The 17,222-nt window shown below is 32.7% G+C and overlaps 1 protein-coding gene across 1 annotated transcript; it reads left to right on the top strand.

Annotated features, from left to right (window-relative positions):
* The first annotated feature begins 9,808 nt into the window (after positions 1–9,808).
* On the top strand, positions 9,809–14,314 carry LOC101261644 (uncharacterized). The gene is made up of 5 exons (XM_010326740.4): positions 9,809–10,713; positions 12,835–12,887; positions 13,127–13,293; positions 13,380–13,531; positions 13,766–14,314. The coding sequence occupies exons 1-5, from the start codon at positions 9,975–9,977 to the stop codon at positions 14,119–14,121; spliced, it is 1,467 nt and encodes a 488-aa protein (XP_010325042.1). The 5' UTR covers positions 9,809–9,974; the 3' UTR covers positions 14,122–14,314.
* The last annotated feature ends 2,908 nt before the right edge of the window (positions 14,315–17,222 follow it).

Genomic DNA, 17,222 nt, shown 5'->3' with positions numbered 1-17,222 from the left:
ATTCGCATGAGTCTAGTCCACATTTTGCTTGTACTAGGAGACCAGTAACCTAGGCTCTAATACCAATTTGTCACGACCTAATCCTTCGAACCGTGCGGGCACCCGCTCTAACACCTAAGTAGGAGAACCCTTATATCCCTATAGTTAAAACATACGGAGAATTTACATAAAGGTAGAAATAAAATATAATAAGCTTTAACACAATTTTAGTTAAGACTTGCAAAGTAATTAACACCCCAAAGGATCTAGTCTAAACAGGTACAACAGCTACTGAGAGGTGAAATTGGTCAATTAAATAAAAATACACAACTCCCACCATGCGGAATGAAAACAAGAAGCTGTTGGAGAATTTCTTCATCTTCACCTAAGGAAACTTCACCAACTTGCATCCACCCTATGCCAAAAAGGCACAGCAAAAGTAGTATCAGTACAAAACCACACGTACTGGTAGGCATCATCGATCTACCCGACGCCCACAAAATAACATAAGAAAAATTACTAGCAAGAGTATGCAATAACCACTCGCTTCTCAACCTTTACCCTCGCTTGAAAATCTCAAAATTACACTAATACCCTTATTACTAACCACATTCTTCGTCGACCTACTAACTAGGTTCTTGATCACAGCCTGACCATTCTAACCCATCAAAGAATCCACAAATACAACTACAAGTATTTCGACTAATCACCCACGTCATACCCTTACTTTCTCTTCTTTGTTACCCTATTTGTGTCACATGACACGTTATATTATTTCAATCTTTCTAGCAACTATCCACGAATTCCTTCCTCCAAGGTGAAATCCACATTAAGTTATTACATCACGTACACTACCCCCACTTATCACCCTTATAACACGCGGATAACCCTTACTCTTAATTATTACTAACCTTGAACCCTTGTCCTTCACATACCGTATCACATAGTATAACAATTAGATACGGTTCATCATAATTATTTAACAATTTCGGAGAAAACAACACCAATTATCACTAACGAATAGTTTCGTTATCACAAGCCAAGATATACTATTATGTTAAGAAGTTGGTTCTCTCATGGAACTCAAACCTAAATTGTTAGCATATAAAAAATATGGTACTCGATTCAATGTTTATGCCGGAACGTGGCAACCGATCCCATAATTATGTTAAAACATGGAAACCGATCTAGGTTAGTGTCTCATAACGCAAAATTCAATTCATTCAACAAGCCACAATTATAATAACAATCACAAGTATATTCTCAAGATCATACAATTAAGTTATGATTCATGGCATTCATCATTCATATATCTCTTTTACAATCAATTGTGATCAATAATACAACATTCGCATATATATACGTATCATAATGAAGCAAAACCAAACATGCATTACACTGTCATAGAATCTCAACCATCACTTACGTATATTACTTAAAACAATATCCCAACCATAGTCTTAGTTAGTCATCTAAGTCTCCTTTTTATCATTTATTCATCCTTTGTTTGGTGCACAAAAGCTTGCGCATAGATCTCATCATTGATTTTCATTATACTACGCAGTGAAAATAGATTTATAACTACTCAATTAATAAAACCTATATTTCCTGAGAGTAAAGCAGTTGCACGGAGTTTTGGCTTTGATTACTGTCTCTGAGCTTCGTGATGGTGATCTTGACCGGAAATCTGCCGTCCACAACACTCCTTACGCTAGAAATCTCCTTCTCCTTCCTTCCCAAGCTAGAGAAGCTTTTTAGGGGTTTCTTGGGTGTTTTACGACTAATTTAGGAATTTAAGGAAGAATGAGGAAATAAGAATTTGTATTACTTACGTTATGTCTCACCTGTCCCGTCCTGGCGACTACTTACCCCGCTAGCGCCGCCTCCCAAGCGGTATACGTCCTGCCCTGGTGCAACAGTGGCCCCATTTTTTTCTCAAAGTTTTGTTTTTTTCTAATTAACGACAGTTCGGATCGTTACAATTTTCTCCTTGTATCAAATTTTTCAAGCACAAAAAAAAGATTTTATCGATAAATATTTGAGAACACAATTTTTTCATCGCTTAATTCTTCTATAAGAGTTCTCTTGATAATTTGAGGGTTGTTAGTTCCGTATTTCTTGAATGTAGGATGATCTAAAACTTTTTGTAATGTATTTATTCGCTAGGAATATCGGGTGACGATTTGAGGAAGATAATATTCAATGTATTGACTCTTTGTGAAAATCTAGGAGTTTATCAAATTTTGAGATGTCAGTTAAATCTCTTTCTAAATAACCAAAAGTTTATTAGATATTTGAGGTGACTTTTCAAGGTAATATGTCTCTTTATAGGCGTGAACTAGAATTTAAGATAAATAGTCTTCAAGAAATTCTAATGAAAGCTCGAAGATAGATTGACTTGTCTTGTAGAGTTATATATTGAATCTGATAAAATTTTGATGTCAAACTATCTTTTCGAAAAATTAAATTGTTAAAATATCCTAAACGTATTAAAAATGGTTTTTAAATGTCCTCCTTCCATATATTGGATCAAAATTTTCCTTAATATTTTTTATAAGTTCAAAATTATCTTTTTTTCAACAAAATGATGACATGTGATTAGTGTGTCTTCTAATTAAACAAGTGACGTTAATTTGTTGGTGCATGTGAACTTTTAGACCCACCATTAAAAGTCGACTTGTCCATAACAGACTCAACAAGCTAACTCTTCTAAAATAATCCAACTCATTAATTTCTTTTCATTTAACACCCCCATTTTCAACCTATTTACATTTTACACACAAATTCAAGTTATTTGGATATACTCATTAAGCTACTTGAAGAAAAAGGATATTCAAAAAATTGTTTTAACTCTCCAAGAAAAGCTTAAGTCTTTATATAATAGGACAAATACAGATTGGAAATGTCACGATCCAAAATTCACATGTCGTGATGGCACCTATGTTTCCAACTGATTGGTAAGTCAACCTACTAATTTTACCAATTTAACTAAATAATTAAGGTGAAAAGGCAAACAATAGTTAGAATACCTAAAATACTGAGTCTTTCATAAGTATGAAGTGCGGAAAGCTAAATACCACCTTACATTTTGGTGTCACAAGTGCAAGAGTTTCTAAAATATGACACTAGTCTAGACTATGACATGTATAAACATAACAAATATCCTATCAGAATACCACGACAACCTAATAAATAGAGATAGATGAAGGTGTAGGCTGCAGAATATCCAAGAAGCATACCACAACTTTGAAGATAATCCGAACTCAAACTCAAAGCTCCAAGAAATGTGCTTGAATTTGAAACTCAATTTGCACCACAAAAGAGTGCAGCAAGTGTAGTATGAGTATGAAACATGTGTATCCATTATAACTCATAGATCGACAACGAATAAGTAGTGACAAGAGTATATAAGAACATCGTTCTATAATTTTACAAGTATACATCATATTTATCAGCCAAGTTTCATCAAATAAAGATTATCAAATATCACGCAATGTCCAACCACCAATAAAACACATAATCAATTAGAATGAGGGATGTAATGAGATACAATGCAATGTAACATGAAATGATATGCCTCATATGTCAAGTACTCTTCAATCGTATATACATGATACTCCTCGAAAATACATCAAGATTTCATGACCCATGGGGTACTCACGAGACCAATATACCGACACTGATGATCTTGATATGGGCAAATATGGACATTGTCAAAGATGTTTTGGGCAAAATTGTTCTAACCCATATAAATAAATTTATTTTTCAAAAAAAAAAAGAAATTTACCCCTCCCGACAGGGACCCCCACCCCTTGCCCCCCCCCACCTTCCACAAACCTACCCCTAAAAAATTTTTGTTTTACAGAAATAAAAAACAAATCTGTTTTTTTAAAAAAAATTACGCCCTCCCCCCGGACCCCACCTTCCACTAACCGACCCCTTTTTTTGTTTTCCAAAAAAAAAATTGTTTGATTCTCTTATATGGGCTGGATATGGATTCTCATGTTAACTCATTTTGTCCATATTTGTAAAAGCTTAAATAGGTTGAAGATCATATTAGCCTATTTAAGAAAGAGGAAAGAAAATATGATTAATTCATTTAATTTAATATGGGAAGAATGGTTTCATTTCATTTATATGGCTGAAATTGTCACCCTAGTCTGGAATCCATTTAAGTTTTTTTTCAGATGGTTCTTTTATGAAGGAAAGAGTTTCAGTGCTCAAAACGACCTACAGGTCGTTAATGCAATTTTATAACTTATATGTTGTTTGAATTTTTTGTGTAAAATGAAAAGGTATTAAAGATTTAGATTATTTTAAAAGGGTTTGTTTGTTGGGTTTGTTATGGATAAGTAGACTCTTAATTGTAGAGTTAAAAGTCAATGTGGTCCAACAAACTAATGTCACTTGTTTAATGTAACACCCAAAAAAAATCAAACTGAGACTCGAACCATCCTTCATAATAAGTGAAATTTTTGTAAGGAATTTAAAATTTCTTGAGTTTTAAGGTCACCAGATGTAGCACCTTAAGTTTCAAGAATAACCAAAGAGAAAAGCATTCAAGTCTTTCCTAAGTTTTCTTAAGTTTTGGGTCAACTTCAAATGACCTAACTTTTAGTACAAAATGAGTTAGGAGATCCATAAGATATTAAATTAAAGCCCTTCAAGTCCTATTTCCCAAGCCACCGAATTTGTTTGATTCCAAGCTCTGAGTTAAAATTTATGACGAATTTACCAACACCGTGCAAACCTGGCAGCACCTCCGCGATGGCTCTGCGATGCGGAGCCAATACGGACTTTACTACCCGGTGAAAAATGATTTCAACTACTAACTCATTTTAATTATTTCTTTAGAGGTATTTTAGTCCTAAAACCCCTTAGAAGTTCATCTAAATTGCCCTAAATGTGTGGAAAATCAGTTTTCACAAATCAAACCCTCTCATTCACTCCAAAGATTCTAGACTCAAGAAATTCAAGAAAAGTTAAGGTCAAGGTTCTTCTTTCCAGATTTTCTATCATGATTTTCAAGAATATGATTCTTTCAGATATGTAAGCTTTCATAGTGTTGGGTTCGCTCATCCACACGCAATTATGTAAATTTCATATTTATATTTGTTCTAAAAGTTGAAGCTTTGATGCTCTTGATATGTATTCTTGAATTTGATTTCGTTCATGAATTGGGCTGAGATTGATAAGTTCTTAAGGTTGTTGTGTCAATTTAAAGAGTTTTTAGAGTTAGATTCTAGTGAACATGTGCAGGGTATCTGAATCTAAAGAGAGATTGAGCAATAAAATTGAATTTAGACAATTTGGGGTTAGAAAACGAAGATGGAAAAAGTCGAGTGTGATCTGGCATCCAAGTCCGTATTGCGGACTTGCTCCCCCTCTGTACAAAAGTTTTCTTCTCATAGCTTTTAGGACGCGGACTCCTAAGTCTCAAAATTTAATTTCGCAAGTAATTATTTAAAACATCTCTAGGTCGTAGACTTGTTCCAAGACGGTGATTTTATGACCTTTTCTCATGTTTAGCTATCTAAAAATACTCTTAAACGTCACGAGATCTTTCCTACCATAAATCACATAATCACATTCAAGGTAGAGTTAATATTTAAGTTTTGAGAATTCATTCAAACAATCTAAGAGAGTCCCTTTGAGCACTTTTGAGGAGTCTTTTACTACTTCTAGTAATTTGTTTCAAGGTTCGAGTAAGTGAGTAAGAGGATGAGTAAAAAGTGTTCATGATTCTAATTTGTCATCACAAGATCTTTCATATAATGAACCATAACTCTTAAATTCATAATTCACATTCAAGAGAGATAAAGAGTGAAGTTCAACAAAAGTCTTTGGGTTCAATTGTGAATCCTTTGAGATCAACTATTGATTTGAGCTAAGATTCGAGGAAGTAAGTAAGAGAATGAGAAGAGTTGTATACATGAGTTTCAAGTATTTATGTAAATCTTCGAGTTGAGTTGTTCATGCTCATAAATTCCGCATGAACTCCATAAATTTGAGTATTATGGAGAGGAGTAGTATCTTCAAGTTCTATGTCTTGAGTATTGAGTTCATTATCCCCTTTGAGACTATAATTCTAATCATGGGACAAATACATGTTCCTAGGGGTGGGCATTCGGTATTTCGGTTCGGTTTCGATTTTTTTTTTGGTTTTTTCGGTTTTTGATTTTTGTAAATTGTGTACCGAATATCGAACCAAAATATTTCGGTTCGGTTCGGTTTTTATTATTTCGGTTCAGTTTTGTTATTTTGGTTTTTTTAATGGGCCTGCTTAGTTGGGCTTTTAAAAATTTACAATTTTTTTGTTTGATTTTTAACTTAATGGGCTAAAAATAGTTATATCAAAAAGTCTTTTACTTTTTAATTTTTTATTTTAAATTATAATATTTATTATTTAATATTAATAATTAATATAATATAAATATATATAATATATTTCGGTAAACCGAAATACCGAATTACACAAAATCACATACCGAAAATCGAACCGAAATACCGAAAAATACAAAAACATATACCGAATACCGAATTGAAAACCGAAATACCAAAAAAATTTGATTCGGTACGGTGTTTCGGTTTTTCGGTGTTTATGACCTTTAGTTGAGCAGTGCATTCTCATAATTCCGCATGAACCCTATAAGTCGAACAATCTTGATATAAGAAGTGTCTTTGGGTCCTTGAGTTGAGTAGTTCATGCTCATAATTCTGCATGAACCCTCCAAGTTGAACATCATGAAATCATGCGTAAGCAAGAGATCACAAACCTTGAATTCATAATCCAATTCAAGGAAATCTAAGATCAAAGTCAAGAGAAGTTAAGAGTCAAGTCTAAAAGTTAAGAGCAAGTCAAGTGAAGTTAGCAAAGTTTTCAAGGGTCTTTTACAAACGTTTTAACTTTGTTTTAAGACTAAGAGTTTCAAGTTAAGCTAAAAGTAAAGAGTTGAGTTCACTTCTCAAAAAGTTATTGAGAACTAAGTATTCCCCCAAAGAATTTATAAATGTATTCACATTTAAGATAAGAGTAAACTGAATTTCCAAATAAGTTTTGAGCAAGAAAAGGGAACATCGATTCTAAGAGAGCTTTTAAGCTAAGTGTTGAGTAATTATCTCAACCCAAAGAAAGAAGCTTGTTTTAAAAATATATGAGATAAGTATGTTTTTGGAGTAGCATTGAGCACCGATATGGGGATGCGAGTTCATATTAACTCAAGTCTCCATAAAACCATGTAATCATCATGGGTAGTAAATGATCATACTTTTTATATGATTCCTTAAGTTAAGCTAATGGATCCACTAATTTAAGTAAGGTCATATGTCAATGGAAAGGCATAGGATGGTCCTTGCCAGCGTGAGGTAAAACCATGTACCATCACTTAGGCTCATAGTGGTGGTTATCGATTAGAGAATCTCCCACAGAAACTATATTACTTTATTATATAAGTAGAGTTATTTTCTTTAACGAACTAAGTTGTTTTTGTTGTTTTATAAAGATTTCCATAGATTGCATGTGTATTCTTGTTTTATATTGAGTTGAGTATTTAGAGTTGATTTCTTTTAAGTCGAGCATCATATCTTTGAAGTCGAATATCATATCTCTGAGTTGAGTATCTTATCCTTGAGTACTTTTGAGTTGAGTAAGTTTGAGTATTCTTGAGTTGAGTGAGTTAAGAAAGGTAAGTATGTTTCTTTTATCAAGATTAAAGCTTATGTTGTGCTTTAGAATTTCTCTTACATGCTCGTACATTCCATGTACTGAGTCATTTGGTCTGCATCTGCTCATGATGCAAATATGGGTATTTAGGATCATCAGCAAGAGTTTCATTGATACATGCGAGAATTTGAGTTAGCTGTGGTGAGCCTCCTTGCTTCGGGAGAATTTCATTTACTTTTCAAGTTCAGTCAGGATGTCGTCGGTCTTGTCCTGACTTCCATCATTATCAGTTAGAGGGTTCATAGATAGTGAGTATAGTTGAGGAGTTTGTATTAATCATTTATTTTATTAAATGTTTTAAAGACTTAAATTGACTATTTTATGGTGAATTAAACATATTATTTTCTTTTGAGTTAAAGTTCTGTATTTTAGTTTCATGAATTTTATTCTATTTTAAGTTTTTTACATGCTTAAATTAGTTTTCCGCTTGTAGTCAGCCAAGATGAGGGTTCGCTCAGGGACCAGCAATGGTTCTTGAGAGTCGGCCACATCCAAGGTGTAGACGCGAATCGTGACATTTAGTTAGAAGACCTCACTAATGACATGTCAACATTCCATTAAAAGCAACATTTTAATGTTAAAGAACAATTTTGATCCATAGATAAAAGAAGTGTTTATTCAAACCATTATTAATACGTTAAAGGACATTTTAACTCTCTTATGTTTTTGAGAGAAAATAGTCAAAAACAGGTCTCTTTTATCTCTCCTCCTACTAGATCCAATTATAAAATTCTAAAACTAAATAAAAGGAAAATCCACTCCAGAAATATCACGAATGCTATTAACTTCGAATTGTATATTTTATACCTAAAATAAAAATTATCGTTAAAATTAAAATGTTATTGCTTATTAAAAGTAAATATTACCCTTTATACATATCACCATTTGAGTAGATTTATATGCTTTTGAAAAAAAAGGATTGAATTTATTAGATCTTTTCTAATCAAATCTATTAAAAACAGATAGAAAACTATATTTTTAAAAAAAAGTATAAGTATAAAATTAACTTTTACAATATTGTGTTACTTCACTCTCTTTAAATTCACTCTCTGTGTTATATCACTGTTGAAGAAGGAAAGAATTTCAATTTAAAATATTTTAAGGGATCGTTTGATGTAATGGGTAAGGAAAAATAATTCTCGAATAAGTTTTTAGTATTCCTTAGTTCTTTATTTGATTAATAACTATAATAAGTTATTCCTAAATACTCTCTTAAACCCACTTTTTATACATCACTTTTACATACATGTATAGTCAAATAGTTTTTAATACCATTCATAATAACATTCACAATCTTCACTACTCATTATTTTTATGACTTTATATTTTTTCATTAAAAAATTACAGTAAATAAATATAGTTGTAATTTATAAGTATATTATACATTGAATTTATTTAACTAATTCTTATGTTTATTTATATTTTGATATCTCTTTAAATATTCACTCCGTTGTTTAATTACATATTTTTAACTAAATAATTTTTAAATCACTTGAAAAATTGTATTTTATATATAAATTAAAATAAAGATAACTAAATAATTACAATAATGAGTGACATTAATAATAAGTCTTTTTAACTTTAACAAAATTAAGATTGAAAATTTTATTTATAAGCTAAATAAGATAGTTGTTTTATATGTAAAAACACACGGTATAATTATGAGAATGTACTCACAAAAATATTTAATCTAAGTAAGATGAAATTTATATTCTTAAATGGAAGAAACTAAAGCTTTCAAAGATATTAAGAAATAAATTAAATGGATGATATTTTTGTAAGCAAACAACTTATTTTTAGAAATTATATCATGCATATTATTTGAATATAACAAATCAAATAACTAAATTTAAAAAAAACCTCAGCAATTAATATGACTAATCTCATTATAACTAATTTCATCAAAATTAATTTCAACACAACTTTTCATCAAACCAAATAACCTTGAAAGGTAATAGAGCGTTATAGAATATAAGTGTGTAGTTGAGCGTTGACTCCGTTATTTTCTCATTTTTTAAGAAAAGGAAATATGGAGTTGGTGCTATTTCTTTTATTCCCGCTAATCCATACAATAATACAATTCCCAAAACCAAATTCAAAAAAACAAAAATGTCCGTTACAAATAGACCCCAAAAATTCCCACCTCCATCTACTCCTTTAAACTAGGGTTTTGAGGTTACTGTTAAACCCTAAATCCCATCGAATTCTTCCAAAATCAAGCTTGAGAAAACCCCATTTTAGCTTTCATTTACAACCTCAAAAATCTCTGTCGATGTGTTCATCAACAAAGGGCTTTGAGCCCATGTTGAAAGAATCAATCAATCACTTCTTGGCCTCGTACCAAAATGGAAGTTGTGATTTCTCTGTTTTTGAGTCCATTTTCTTTCGTTTAGTCCAAACAATGCCTGACCCACCTCTTGAAATTACATGGTTTTACTCTGCTGTCACTTTTCACTCTTCAAAATCAGCTGGTTTTAGCAAAACCATAGTTGCTAAGGACTTGTTTCAGTTGCTAATTTCGTGTTCGGGTTCGTGTAATGGGACGAAAAAGATTGCCTTGCTTGCCCCGTTAATCTATGTGTTGTATGATATCGTGTGTGAGTTTTCGCGAAATGGGTTGAGCTTGACTAGTGAAATTAAGGAGTTGGTAGAGAAAATTGTTGATTATATATGTCTATGTTTGGTTTTGCCTGAAAATGGAAATATGATTGATGACGATATTGTCTGTTTTGAGGAATTGGCTGGGGTTTGGATGGTTCATTTGGTTGGGAAGTGTGCTAAAGTTGAGGAGAACTTAGGAGTTTTCTTTCCGATTGTTAGTGTAGAGGTTCACAAGGGTCAGAAAAGTAGGCGAGGGATCAGGGATCTAGCTGGTATCGTAATCTGCGAGGTGTTCTTGCTTGCTCTTTCTTTGAAGTTCAATATGAGATTTGTTAATGAGGATTTCCAAAAGAATGCACGAAACTGGGCAATTCACACTCTCAAGCAGTTCCAAAATACTGAATTTTTAGGTGAGTTCTTGCTAGTTCAATACCTGATTATGTATCACAGCTCATTGTTTTATGCAGTAACATCACCTTGCTATTCCGACCAGTCATAAAGAGATAACAAAATCCATATCAAATTTTGTAAGAAGATGGGCACAGCCCAATAATATGTCGAGCATAATTTTTTATGGGGATTTAGGAGGATACCAGTGTCATCGGCTGACTAAAAGTGATCCACTTAATATGCTTATATTTCCTAACAAATAACCAAATAATAATAATCAATAGGGGTTTTTTTCCTAATGTCTTTCCAAGTTTCTAAATGTATAGGTCTTATGATATCACGCCATATTGTCTGCATCATATGAATAATTAAATATCATTGTTCTTGTATTTGTATGCCTTTCTGTACTAAATTCCTTGAGAGGTTGGCTATAGTATGTTTCAGCAGAGGTATAGGTAGGCCGAAGAAGAATTGGGAGGAGGTGATTAGACAGGACATGACACATCTTCAGCTTACTTGGGAAATGACCCAAGATAGAAAGATTTGGAGGTCGATATAAGCGTAGAGGGGTAATATGTAGCCAAGAGATCTTATTATCTAAATTTTCACTATTACATGTTGTTTCATTTGTCTTGTTTATTTTGCTATTTTGTTGTCGAATTTTTTTTCTTTCTGTCATGCTTTGCTTGCATATGTTTTGAGCTGAGGGTTTATACTGAGCTGAGGGTTTATACAAATAGTCTCTCCTCCCTAGATCTCACTTGTGGAATTATACTGGGTATGTTGTTGTCCGTACTAAATTCTTTATTTCACCAACCAATTAGCTGTAGATGTGGCTGGAATGTTGAAAACAAATCCATTTTTTCAGTCCTTCAATGAAAAGAAAATTATTGTGTTGAGGACAACCCTTTATCGAATGTTGCGTGTCACTCATTTTTGCTTGAGTTGATGTTAATTTTCCTTGATGCCTATACTGTATAACCCAAGGTTGGTTACACCCTTACACATTCATCTTCTATTATAAATCCCTTCGGATTTAGTTAGCATAGATGTCCAGTGTATTGGGGTCAATGTGGTCTCATTGCAGGTAGTCCAACTTATATCTTTTTTGCTTGTCACAGCTGAAATTTATGGATAAAAATGTTGATATGCTAATAGGGTGCGAGTCAAGTTGGTTGTTTATCACTAAAGCTGGGAAACCTTTAATCTTCATGTGCTTGTGTTGTTGTGACTTGGCTGAGGTTCTTCTTTTATTTTTGAAAAACTAAGGACAGCACATCCAATATATTCTCTGTCTCATTTTAGCAAGAGATATAAAGTGCTAAGGTTGTACAATATTATTTCCATCAGTTTTCTTTTCTTTTGATTTGGACTTCGGTTGATGGTTTGTGAAAAGAAGCTGCTGCTTGTGAAGTAAGGCTGTTCAGCTGCTCTTGAAATTATTTTTGATCAGCTGGGCATTCTTGAAGAGTTCATTTTCACGGAACTCTATTTCCTTTAAAGTGCAAGTTGTTTTCAAGCAACTTATTCTCTATTTAAATCTTCCATGTGCATATGCATAAAATTTTCTCTCTATTGATACTGATGCAATTTCCATGAAATCTCAACACTTGCATTTGCTAGAATTGCTACTTTTAGTTGTATACTATACAGTACACATATCACAATGGCATGCATATATTCCATGGGACTTTGTAATTGAGTTGGAAAAGCAAACAGCAGAATAATCATGTTTGGGAGCCTACGTGAAGAAAAGCAGTTGTGTGCTTTCCAGAAAACTAATCTTGGCAAAAGTGGATAGATCATTCTTTATCTGCCAGCATCACTTAACCCCCACATGTACCATAAATAAGAAACTATGTGGAACTTAAGAGTATTCAAACCTCCAATCACTGTGATCCTTTCTTAGGTAATCTATTTTGAGCTTTGACTTCATTGCATGATAAAACCTTTGTAAACTGAATTAGCTGCACTTTTTGCTTTGCTCTTTTTAAGCCGAGACATAAACTTCTTTTTTTACTTAAAATAGTTGTATATTTTTAGCGTTAGAGTGGGCTTTGAAAGCCAAGTAATGTATTCAAGCTTTATATTGACAATATTTCACTTGATTCTTGATGGCTTTTAGTTTTTACTTCTTGTAGATATGCTTCTCAGAATTCTTTCGGAAAAAAAGCTTGTGGTCACTGCCTTATTGGTACGTATTCATGACAACCTTCATTATCGCAAAGATTTAAGAGTGGATAGCATGTACGATGTCCCAACAAGGTCCATGCTCTGCTGTGCTCCCCACTCTGTTTGTATGTGTACATTTCATGTTTTATACAGGTTTTAAGGATGTATCCAGTCCCTTCTAATGCACATAAATTTGCAGATCAGGTTGATTTCTGTAAGGCTAAGCTCTTCACTTTTTGTTTTCAATATTTATTGCTGCAGAGTTCTGAAGATGCAGTTATTCTACAGAAACTATTGTACGATGCTGTGATACTGGTTGATCATTCATTTCTAAGTTCTGGCAGATGGTTTCAGATACCGGAATCCTCTTTCAGGAACTTGGTTCTGCTATGGTCCTTAATAGTGGATAACGCAATACAGTTTGCTAGGTAGAGGAAAATTGCTGCTCTAAAATTTGAAAAGAAGCTTGTTAACTTGTTATCTGCTAATAAATGTGGGAATTGTTGGGTTTTAGGGAAATATGTGATCAAGATAGGCTGACTGCTTATGCAAATGCTTTCTCTGAGTCTCAGCTACCCAGTGAGTTACTTAAATGGGTCTCTGTCCAAGCTGGCATAGAAGAAAAGCTGAGAAATCCAAAACTTATGACACCTAAAGCTCTCATAAGTATGTCTTTTATCTAGTGTTGTTTTATATTCGAGTACATTAGATTGTTTTGATTTTGCTTATACCTAACCATTTTCATATTTTTTCCTTCCTATGAGGCTGAGGTTTTAGAAAATTGCAGACCATAGTGATGCTCTTCAAAATCAATAGCAAATCTACCTTGTGAATAATAAATTACACTTTTTCTCCATTGTCGTGTTCGTGTTTTCTAAGATAAGTTGCATGTATCCACAGAATGGCTTTTTGTCCTGGAAGACCAAGGTCTCTGGGTGTTTGATCATGACAAACTGAAGTTCGATGCCAAGACAGCAATATGCATTTCAAGGCCGGACTGCTTTCTCCCTGAAGTTCAGCCCAGAAAATGCATTGGCGATGAGGAAATGGACGATTCAATGGACAAAACATTCTCTAATGCTTACTTCTGTAAAGATAAATTGCCTGTTGATGGTAGCAGAAAGCGCAAAGATCTAGTGAAGGACACCTATATAAGAGGAACACCAGTCAAGCTTGTTAAGTATAATGTTCATGAAAGTCCAAACAGAGAGAAGTTTCTTCCTTTCTCTGATGAAGATATGGAAGTGATGGGGTGATGGAACCAAAGCTTAAATTATGTATATGTACCAGTGCTTGGACCCTAATTGGCACAGTGCATAGTAGTATATCACTCACTCAGAACAGTTGCCCCTCTTGGGGAATGTATCGATACAATCGAAACCTTAGGAGACCTAATGTCTTTAAAAGCATACTTGTTTCATTATATTGTATCAGGTAATGCCTTTGGAAGTGAATTGTCTTTTAACTTTTGACCCTTCTTGCCCCATGGACAACACTTTTGACCTTGAAGACTTTGCTCATGGGGCAAGCAATGGTTAAAGAAAAGTCTAAGATTACTCATTTTCAAGATCATTGGTCACTATTGGTACTTGGACCTGAAAAAGTTATAAGATCTAATAGAAGATTATTGACTTTAAAAATTGCAAGAGATTATTGACTGAGTTAAAGATTACATTTTTTTTATATACGAAAGATTACAAGTACAAGTCTAAGTGAACTGCAAAAATTTGAGCTTCATTGACAACAACATTAATAAACTCAAAGTTATTATATAAGATGATGTAATGCGATCATCTGCAAATATAGAGATCTAACAAGGTTGGGATTGAATCTTATAAGAAATAGGCGTGAAAAAATACAGATCGTGAATGTTGAAAGATTTGATTTTGAATTAACTAATAGAATTTTTGAATTATTTTGATAGCAAAACTTAAAAGAACTAAGGTTGTTTCCCCTTTTATAGAGAAAATGTTGTGTTCTAGGTTTTATACAACTAACGACAATAGGATGGTCTAGATATGTACTAGATCCCTACACTATCGTTCAATTTTTTTGATATGTCAAATAAATTCAAAACAATATCGTTCAACTTTTTCGATATGTCAAATAAATTCAAAACACTATCGTTCAAGTTTTTCGATATGTCAAGTAAATTCAACTTATCCCTACACTATCGTTTAATTTTTTTGATATCTTTTGATTGCGTTAGAAAAAAGATAATGTATGAATTAGTTGTTTATTATTTTCCTTATTTTTAGGTACATTTTTTAAACATATTTTCGATAGTTATACACTCTATTTGATATTAATGTATGTATGACTAAAATATGGATATTTATTTCATTAGTAAAGGAAAGAATTATAATGCATGCATTAATATGATCAAAAGACATAATTGTCCTTCGAAATATTTTCCAAGTTCTTTCCGTGAAAGATATTTTATGAATAAATATCTTTTTTAGAATAAAGGACTAATACAAAAAATGGGGTCTAATTTTAAATAGTTTTTGATAGAAATTGATAAATTTAGACATTCTCTTAGGTATAAAAGTCTTCATATTTTGTCATATTGCTTTATCTAAAATAACATCAGGTAAAATTGAGCATTGAGCATGTTTACTTAAAAAGGGAAAATTAAGGAGATAAGCAAACATATACTAGTTAATTAGCTAACATATCTATAGTCTGAATTAATTATTACTCGCAATTTCTTTTTAGCTATAATTACATGCGTCTCTCCTCTCTTATACATATGCAAATACATATACATATACAAATATATGACAAACATACAAATACAATTTGACTCTCTCCGCTCTCTCGCTCGCCTTTCTCCTCTCTCTCCTAATCTCGCACACCTCTCTCTTCCCTTTCCCAATCTCGTTTGTCAGGTATACAAATACATATATACAATTATATATCATACAATATACATATATTATTTGATAGATTTACAAATATAATTCGCCTCTCTCCACTCTCTCGCTTGTCTCTCTCCTTCCTCCCTCAATTTCGTTTGTCTCTCTCCTCCATCTATCAATATTGCTTGCCTCTCTCCTCCTCTAACATGTAGCTATGAATATTATTAGCAAATTTCTCCTACTTAAACCCATCTATTTGAAGCGAAAAATATCTTTTTAATTAGTAATAAAAATCTCTTAAAAATGAATTAGCTAAAGTTGGGCTAGTTGGCCCAACCCATTTTTAGCTATTTTCTGTCCAATTCATTTTAGCCTAACTAATCTTTGAGCCAATTTAGCCTAATTAATTTATGGGCTACTTATCGAAATTTCACTAGTTATGAGTTAATTACTTAGATACACATTAATTTATAATATTACTAAACTTATCGATTTTGGTACGTCTTGTCACGTCTAAATACATGTATTTCGAGATACATGAAGTCAAAATTAGGTGTAATTTGTTCTAGATACAATGCATACTAGTGATTCGCATGTAAATGGGATATATAGACAAATTTCATTCGTCTCCCTCCCCCCATCCCCCCATCTCGCTTGCCACTATCATATCTCGCTTGTATATCTTGTATCTTGGATATATGTAAATCACATATACATGCACTACAACAAAACCATTAGGGGCATTTAATTCTTAATTGTCGCTAAACATGTATTTTTAGCGGCAATTGTCGCTCTTTGTATATGTCTTTAAAGTCTTTAGCTACATTGCTTCTAATGGCACTTAACTAATACCGGTAAAGACGTCACACTTTATTAGTGTCAATATTTAATGCCGCTAAAAGTTGTTTTTGTTGTAGTGATGTATCTAGTGTCATTCGCACTTATTGGGGATATATAGACAAATCTCGTTCGTCTCCCCCCACCCTATTTCAGTGGATCTAGTAGCAAATAATATGTATCTAGTTACATCTGACTTGAATACTATAATGAAATTATAAAATAGGAAAATAAACTGTAATTATTTCAAACTATAAATAAAACTAGTAAATATTTATTAACTCAACACATTTTGGTCCTCTCAACTCGATACCCCATATTCACAACCATATCATAACTAAATATAAGGTGTGATGCCCATCAATTATTAACTCAACACATTTTGATCCTCTCTAACTCGATACCCCGTATTCACAACCGTATCACAACTAAATATAAGGTGTGATGCCCATCAATCTAATAATTTGGATCCACCTATCATAGTTGGATGCATGAATATATAGCAACTTTTCACATCATAAAGCTCTCACGTCGATACGAAAAAAATAATTAGTATATGACTTGTTACAAAGTCAAATAAGGGAAGAAACTAACATGTCTGCTGTCTGAACTTTGAATGTGTATTTGTTGTACTTTTATTTTATTTTTTAATGAAAATG

This window comes from Solanum lycopersicum, chromosome 8 (assembly GCF_036512215.1).
Source record: "Solanum lycopersicum chromosome 8, SLM_r2.1".
NCBI lineage: Eukaryota > Viridiplantae > Streptophyta > Magnoliopsida > Solanales > Solanaceae > Solanum > Solanum lycopersicum.
Note: the sequence above shows the minus strand (reverse complement) of the source record. Positions and strands in the feature narration are given on the sequence as shown.